At 58.6% G+C, this 8947-nt stretch overlaps 1 protein-coding gene across 1 annotated transcript; it reads right to left on the bottom strand.

Annotated features, from left to right (window-relative positions):
* Nucleotides 1–4: 4 nt before the first annotated feature.
* Nucleotides 5–8816, bottom strand: LOC308186870 (F-box/LRR-repeat protein 19-like; the record flags this gene model as incomplete). The annotated part of the gene is made up of 5 exons (XM_080609036.1): nt 8615–8816; nt 6044–6242; nt 3212–3355; nt 1788–1874; nt 5–82 (listed from the first exon to the last, which is right to left on the bottom strand). Coding segments are annotated over exons 2-5 (372 nt in total), but the record flags the coding sequence as incomplete, so codon positions are not given.
* Nucleotides 8817–8947: the final 131 nt, after the last annotated feature.

Here is an 8947-nt window from a genome sequence, read left to right as displayed (position 1 = left end):
GGGGGGGCTCCTCGGTCAGCCGCCAGCGCCCCCCCCCCTCGCCGTCCTCCCCCCGCCGCTTCGCCCCCCCCTCCCCCACGTCCTAAATTTCAAGGGGGGGGGGTCAGGTGGGGGACCCCCAAATTTGGGGGGGGGGGGGGGGAGCCCGATCCATGACCACCCCCCCCCCAAAAAAAATAATCCGAGAACCACAAAAAAAACACAAGAAGTTGCCCCAAAATTTCACCCCCCCCAAAAAAATTTGAGCCCCCCAAAAGTGGAGGAAAGCCCCAACCCCCCCCCCAAAAAAATTAAAATTCCCCCCCCAAAAAATTAAAATCCCCCCCAAAAGATTAAAATATTCCCCCCAAAAATTAAAATTCCCAATTTTTCTAAAATTCCCCCCAATTTTCCCAAAATTCCTCCCAAAATTTTAAACCCCCCAAAATCTTAAATCCTCCCCAAAACTTTAAAATCCCCCCAAAATTTTAAAATCCTCCTCCACAATTTTAAAATTCCCTCCAAAATTTTTAAAATTCCCCTCTAATTTTTTAAAAATCTCATTCTAAAATTTTAAAATTCACCAATATTTTAAAATCACCAAAATTTTAAAATCCTCCCCCAAAATTTTAAAATCCCCCCAAAATTTTAAAATTCCCCTCCAATTTTTTTAAAACCTCCCTCTAAAGTCTTAAATTCCCCAATATTTTAAAATCACCTCCAAAAATTTAAAAACCCTCCAAATTTAAAATCTCCCAGAAAAATTTAACCCCCCGCCCGCCAAAATTGTAAAGCCCCCCCCCAAAATTGGGGATTCTCAAAAACCTGAAAAAATCCCAAATTTCCCCAAATTTCCCCAGTTTCCTCCATTTTTCCCCAAATTTCTCGAATTTTCACCCAAACTTAAAATTTACCCCAAATTTACCCCCCGAGGAACCCCCCCCAGAGTTAAAAGACCCCCTTAAAACCTAAAAGCTCCCCCCAGAACCCAAAAGACCCCCCCAAACAAACTGAAACCCCCCAAATATTTAAAATCTTCCCCAAAATTCAAAATCACCCCCAAAATTTTTAGATTCCCCCCCCAAATTTTAAAATCCCTCCCCAAATTTTAAAATCCTCTCCCAAAATTTTAACTCCTCCCCCCAAAAAGTTTAAAAATCTCCCCCCAAAATTTGGGGACCCTCAAAAACCTGAAAAACTCCCCAATTTTTCCCCCCAAATTCCCAAATTTTCCCCAAAACCGAAGAAATTCCCCAAAATTTACCCCCATGAAGACCCAAGGAGCCCCCCCAGATTTAAAAGACCCCCCCCCCCAAATTTCGAAACCCCCTCCCAAATTTAAATCCCCCCCAAATTTTGGGGAGCCCCAAAACCCTAAAATCTTCCCCCCGAAAATTTAGCCCCCCCCCCAAAACCCCCCAGAAATTTAAGACCCCCCCCCCCCAAAAATTTCGGACCCCCCCAAAAATTTTAGGACCCTTCCACCTCCCCCAAACCCTGCCCCCCCCAAAGGGAAAACCCCAAATTTGGGGGGAAAAACCCCAAAATTTTGTTGGGGGTCCCCCAAATTTTAGGGGGGGCCCAAAAATTATTGCCCCCCCAAAAAAAAAACACCCAGAGCCCCCCCAAATCCCCCCCCAAACCACCGGGACGCCCCCAAATCCCTCAGAATCGCCCCCAAAACTCTGAGAATTCCCCCCAAAACCTCGTGCCCCCCCCCAAAAATATTTAGGGTCCCCCCCCAATTATTTAGGACCCCCCCGAATTTTTTGGGACCCCCCCCCCAAAAATTTGGGGCCCCCCCCCACCTTGGCGCTGCGCCCCTCCCGCTTGCACTTGGGGCACTCCCAGCAGTTGGGGATCTCGGGGTTGATCACCGCCTCCGCGCGCCCCATCTGCGGGTTTTGGGGCGAAAAAACGCAAAATTTGGGGGCGGCCCCCACTCGGGGGGACCCCCCCGCACCCGTAGGGCCCCCCCCGCCCAAAATTTGTGCCCCCCCCCCTTTTTGGGGCGCCGTGGACAACGAAGACCCCATAGCGTAGCACGGCTCCGTTGGGAAATTTGGGGGGGCAGCCCCGTATTTAGGGGATCCCAAATATTTAGGGGACCCCTAAATTTGGGGGGGAATGGGGAAATCTGAGCTTTTTGGGGAAAAATACATGTTTTTAGGGAAAAATCCCACTGTTTGGGAGTGTTTAGGTTGGGTGCTGCCCCATAGGGCCCCGTCCCACCCCATAGGGGGCTGCCCTATAGAAAACGGGGCCCCCCCTATAATTTTTGGGGCACCCCCATATAGGGGAAGCCCCGCTTTTTGGGGTAAAACCCTCGATTTTAGGGAAAATCCCCCAATTTGCCAAAAAAATGGGGTTTTGCGGGTTGTTTTACGTCTTGTAGGGCCGCACGCTATCCCCTCCCCACACTATAGGGCAGCTGCCCCATAAAAAATGGGGCCCCCCCCATATTTTTTGGGGCACCCCCATATAGGGGAAGCCCTACTTTTTGGGGTAAAACCCTCGATTTTAGGGAAAATCCTCCGATTTGCCAAGAAATGGGGAGTTTGGGTTGCGTTGTGCCCCATAGGGGGGGCTCTCCACCCCATAGGGGGCTGCCCTATAGAAAACAGGGCCCCCCCATATTTTTGGGGGCACCCCCATATAGGGGAAGCCCCGCTTTTTGGGGTAAAAGCCTTGATTTTAGGGAAAATCCCCCGATTTGCCAAAAAACAGGGAGTTTGGGTTCCCCCCTACGCTACACGGGGCTGCCCCATAGAAAGTGGGGGCTCCCCTATATTTAGGGGGGCTCCCCTATATTTAGGGAGGTCCCCCCATATTTAGGGGGGCACCCCCTATATGGCGGCCCCCCCATGGGGAAAAAAGCACATTTTTGGGGGAAAAAAATCCAATTTTTGGGAAAAAACCCTACTTTTTTGGGCACGTCTTGCCGTTACGCGGCGCCGGCGGCCCCATAGCGCCCCAATCTTTGGGGCGGCCGCCCTATAGGAAACTGGGGGGGTCCCCAAATTTTGGGGTGGGGGTTTTTAGGTCGGGGGGGGGGTCTTCGAGCAGGACGCCCCCCAAATTAAGGCAAAAACGGGACGGAAAAAGGTTTAACGGGGGCGGAAGCGCGGCGTACCGGGGTTACGGCCCCGTAAATCGGCGGCCCTATCGTTGGGGGGTTTTTGCCCCAAAACGGGGTGCCCCCCCCCCCAATTTTGGGGCCCCCCCGGGGTACCTGGAGGCAGCGGGGGTGGACGATCTCGCTGCAGATGGTGCACTCCATCAGCGCCAGCTCCAGCCTCTCCTCCTCGCCCTCGGCCGCGTCCTCCCGGCCGGCCTCGCCGCACGCCCGGCACACGGCGGTGTGGGGCAGCACGGGCTGGGGGGGGGGAAACGGGGGGGCGGTGAGACCCCAAAAGACCCCACAAAACCCCGCACACCCCTATGTGGCCCCAAAGACCCCAACGGGGCCCAAACGCCGACGCGGAGACCCCAAAATAAGCCCCAAGTTGTCCCGATCCCAAAAACCCACCCCAAAACCGATCCCAAAAACCCACCACCAAAACCGATCCCAAAAACCAACCCCAAAAAAACAAAAACCAACCCCAAAAAAAACAAAAACCCCAAAAAACCCCAATGCGGCCCCAAACGCAGACGCGGAGACCCAAAATAAGCCCCAAACTGTCCCAATCCCAAAACCCCAAAATCAATCCCAAAAACCAATCCCAAAAACCCACCCCAAAAGCCCAGAAACCCACCCCAAAAGCCCAGAAACCCACCCAAAAAAAACAGAAACCCACCCCAAAAACCCCAATGCGGCCCCAAACGCAGAAGCGGAGACCCCAAAATAAGCCCCAAATTGTCCCAATCCCAAAAACCCCAAATCAAGCCCAAAAACCAATCCCAAAAACCCACCCCAAAAACCCCAAAGTGGCCCCAAAGACCCAACGCGACCCCAAAGACCCCACACCACCCCGCACACCCCTATGTGGCCCCAAAGACCCCAACGCGGCCCCAAACGCGGACGCGGAGACCCCAAAATAAGCCCCAAGTTGTCCCGATCCCAAAAACCGATCCAAAAACCCCAAAACCGATCCCAAAAACCCAAAACCAATCCCCAAAAACCCCAAAACCAATCCCCAAAAACCCCAAAACCAATCCCAAAAACCCCAAAACCAATCCCCAAAAACCCCAAAACCAATCCCCAAAAACCCCAAAACCAATCCCAAAAAGCACCCCAAAAAACCCCAACGTGACCCCAAAGACCCAACACAACCCTAAAGACCCAAAACCAGAGCCAAAAACCCCAACGCGCCCGAAAACCAGACCCAAAGTCCCCAAAACAAGCCCCAAATTGTCCTGATCCCAAAAACCCCCAAACCGATCCAAAAACCCCAAAACCGATCCCAAAAACCCCAAAACCGATCCCAAAAACCAACCCCAAAAAACCCCAACGTGACCCCAAAGACCCAACACAACCCAAAGACCCCAAAACCAGAACCAAAGACCCCAACGCAGCCCCAAACGCGGAGACTCCAAAATAAGCCCCAAATTGTCCTGATCCCAATAAACCCCAAAACGGCCCCAAAGACCCCAAAACTGCCCCAAAACACCCCAAAAACAGACCCAAAGCAACCCCAAAGACCCCAACGTGGCCCCAAAACCACCCCAAGGACCCCAAAACCACCCCAAAACCACCCCAAAGACCAACGCAACCCAACCCAACCTGCCCCGAAGACCCAACGCGACCCCACAGACCCCAAAACCTGCCCCAAAATGCCCCAAACCCGCCCCAAACCTGGACCCAAAGACCCCAACGCAACCCCAAAGACCCCAACACAACCCCAAAACCACCCCAAAGACCCCAAAACCACCCTAACGCAACCCCAAAGACCGCCCCAAACCCAGCTGCAAAGACCCAACACAACCAACCCAACGCAACCTGCCCCGAGGACCAACGCGACCCCACAGACCCAAAACCCGCCCCCAAACGGCCCCAAACCCACCCCAAAATGCCCCAAACCCGCCCCAAACCTGGACCCAAAGACCCCAAAACCACCCCACAGACCCAACGCAACCCCAAAGACCACCCCAAACCCAGCCACAAAGACCCAACCCAACCCAACGTGCCCTGAAGACCCAACGCAAACCCCACAGACCCCAAAACCCGCCCCAAAACGCCCCAAACCCGCCCCAAACCTGGACCCAAAGACCCCAAAACCACCCAAAGACCCCAACGCAACCCCAAAACCACCCCAAAGGCCCCAACCCAACGCAACCTGCCCCGAAGACCCAACGCGACCCCACAGACCCCAAAACCCACCCCCAAATCTGGACCCAAAAGACCCCAACGCAACCCCAAAGACCCCAACGCAACCCCAAAGACCCCAACACAGACCCAACGCAACCCCAAAACTACCCCAAAGACCCCAATGCAACCCCAAAGACCCCAAAGCAACCCCAAAAGCACCCCAAGACCCCAACGCAACCCCAAAACCACCCCAAATGCCCAACGCAACGCAACCCAACCCAACCTGCCCCGAAGACCCAACGCAACCCCAAAACCACCCCAAATGCCCAACGCAACGCAACCCAACCCAACCTGCCCCGAAGACCCAACGCAACCCCACAGACCCCAAAACCTGCCCCAAAATGCCCCAAACCCGCCCCAAACCTGGACCCAAAGACCCCAACGCAACCCCAAAGACCCCAACACAACCCCAAAACCACCCCACAGACCCAACGCAATCCCAAAGACCCCAACGCAACCCCAAAACCACCCCAAACACCCAACGCAACCCAACGCAACCCAACCCAACGCAACCTGCCCGAAGACCCAACACGACCCCACAGACCCCAAAACCCGCCCCAGACCTGGACCCAAAGACCCCAACGCAACCCCAAAGACCCCAACGCAACGCCAAAGACCCCAACGCAACGCCAAAAGCACCCCAAAGACCCCAACGCAACCCAACGCAACCCAACGCAACCCAACCCAACTGCCCCGAAGACCCAACGCGACCCCAGAGACCCCAAAACCCGCCCCCGAACGGCCCCCAACCCGCACCGCGGTGCACTGGCGCAGCAGGCAGGACTGCTTCATGCGCCCGGGGCCGCCGAACTTCTTCATGTCGCGGCAGAAGTGGCAGGCGCCGCACTCGGAGCGCAGGCAGGCCCGGCACCTCCGGCACCGCGTCCGGCGCCGCCGAGCTCCCGCCCCCGCCCCGCGGCTCCGCTGCGGCAATCGGCACCGCGCCTACGCCCGCCTGGGGGGGGACAACGAGGGGACACCGAGACGTGGGGACACAGGGACAAGGTGGGGACATGGGCACAAAGTGGGGACACCAAGACACGGGGACAACGAGGGGACACCGAGACATGGGGACAACGAGGCACAGGAACACAAGGACAACGAGGGGACACGGGGACAACGAGGGGACACGGGGACAACGAGGGGACAAGGTGGGGACATTGGGACAATGTAGGAGCACCGAGACGTGGGAGGGACACGGGGACACCAAGACATGGGGACACAGGGACAAGGTGGGGACACGGGGACACCGAGGGGACACCGAGACACGGGGACAATGTGGGACACGGGGACAAGGTGGGGACACCGAGACACGGGGACACAGGGACAAGGTGGGGACATTGGGACAACGTGGGACGTGGAGACGAGGGGGACACCAAGGCATGGGGGGGACACGGGGACAATGTGGGGACACCGAGACGCGGGAGGGACGCGGAGACACCGGGGGGGGGCGCCGAGGTGTGGGAGGGACACGGGGACACCAAGACGTGGGGACAACGAGGGGACACGGGGACACCGGGACAAGGTGGGGACACGGGGACAAGGTGGGGACACGGGGACACCGGGGGGGCGCCAAGATGTGGGAGGGACACGGGGACACCAAGACGTGGGGACACCGAGGGGACACGGGGGCAAGGTGGGGACAATGAGGGGACACGGGGACACAGGACAAGGTGGGGGACACGGGGACAACGAAGGGACACGGGGACACCAAGACATGGGGACAATGAGGGGACATGGGGACAACGAGGGGACAAGGTGGGGACACGGGGACACCGAGACATGGGGACACGGTGGGGACACAGGGACAAAGTGCGGACACCGTGGGGACACCAAGACACGGGGACAACGAGGGGACACGGGGACAACGAGGGGGGGCCGAGACGTGGGAGGGACACGGGGACACCAAGACATGGGGACAACGAGGGGACACGGGGACAAGGGGGGGACACGGGGACACCAAGACACGGGGACATTGTGGGGACACGGGGACACATGAACAAGGTGGGACAACATGGGGACACCGAGACACGGGAAGGACATGGGGACACCAAGACATGGGGACAACGAGAGGACATGGGGACAATGTGGGGACACGGAGACAAGGCAGGGACACGGGGACAACGAGGGGACACGGGGACACCGAGACATGTGGACACCAAGACAAGGGGGGGACACGGGGACAAGGGGGGGACACGGGGACAAGGGGGGGGACACGGGGACACCGGGACAAGGCGGGGACATGGGGACAATGCGGGGACACGGGGACAACGTGGGACATGGAGACGAGGGGGGCACGGGGACACGGGAGGGACACGGGGACACCGTGGGGACACGGGGACATGGGAGGAGATGGGGACAAATTGGGGACACGGGGACAACGTAGGGCCACAAAGACATGAAAACACGGGGGGGGGGGACACGGGGACAATTTGGGGACACGGGGCCGTCGCGGGTACCACGGGCGTCACGGGGCCGTCGCGGGCGGCGTGGGGACGTCGCGGGGACCGAAATCGCCGTGGGGACATCGCGGGGACGTCAAAAAAAGGAAGAAAGAAAAAAAAGCGAAGAGCCCAGTCAGCGACGGGGACATCGGGGGGGTGGGGGGACACCGGGGGGGGCACCGGGAACCCGTTGGGGACCCCAGGGATGGGTTGGGGACCCCCGGGACCGGTTGGGGACACCAAGAACCAGTTGGGGACACCGGGGGGGGCACCAGGGACCAGTTGGGGACACCGGGGACCCATTAAGGACCCCGGGGGCGTGTTGGGGACACTGGCGGGGGGGGGGCATTGGGGACCCCAAGAACCCATTGCGGACCCCGGGGGGGGCACCAGGGACTTGTTGGGGACCCCCGGGACCGGTTGGGAACCCCGGGGGGGTCACCGGGGACCTGTTGGGGACCCCTGGGACCGGTTGGGAACCCCGGGGACTTGTTGGGGACACCAGGAGCGGGTTGGGGACCCCGGGGGGGGGCACAGTGGACCCATTGGGGACCCCCGGGACCAGTTGGGGACCCCTGGGGGGGGCACCAGGGACCCATTGGGGACCCCTGGGACCAGTTGGGGACCCCGGGAACTTGTTGGGGACACCAGGAGGGGGTTGGGGACCCCGGGGGGGGGCACCAGGGACCCCAGGAACCCATTGGGGACCCCGGGGGGGGCACCGGGGACCTGTTGGGGACCCCCCGGGACCAGTTGGGGACCCCCAGGGGGGCACCGGGGACTTACTGGGGACCCCGGGGGGGGGTTAACGGAGAGGACCCGGCCCCCCCCCCCCCCCAAATTCCGCCCCCCCCCCCCCAGTTCCCCCCGGGGGGGGCCTCACCTGCAGCCTCTCCGCGGGGGCGGGGGCGGCGCCATCCCGGGGGAGGGGGGGAGCTCCGGGGGGGGGCAAAAACCGGGGGAAAACGGGGAGAAAAAGGGAAAAAACGGGGAAGGCGAGGGGAAAGAAACGAAAAATAAAAGGAAAAATTGGGGAAAAAGGGGAAAAAAAGGGAAAAAATGGGGGGAAAGGGAAAAGGAAGGGGAAAAGGGGGGAATGAAAGGGAAAAGGGGGAAAAATGGGGGAAAGAAGGGGGAAAATGGGGAAAAAAGAGGGAAAAGGGGGAGGGAAGGGGGGAAAATGGGGGGAAAAAGGGAGGAAAAGGGGGGAAAATGA

Source organism: Anser brachyrhynchus (assembly GCF_964034855.1).
Source record: "Anser brachyrhynchus genome assembly, contig: SCAFFOLD_534, whole genome shotgun sequence".
In the NCBI taxonomy this organism is placed as follows: Eukaryota; Metazoa; Chordata; class Aves; order Anseriformes; family Anatidae; genus Anser; species Anser brachyrhynchus.
Note: the sequence above shows the minus strand (reverse complement) of the source record. Positions and strands in the feature narration are given on the sequence as shown.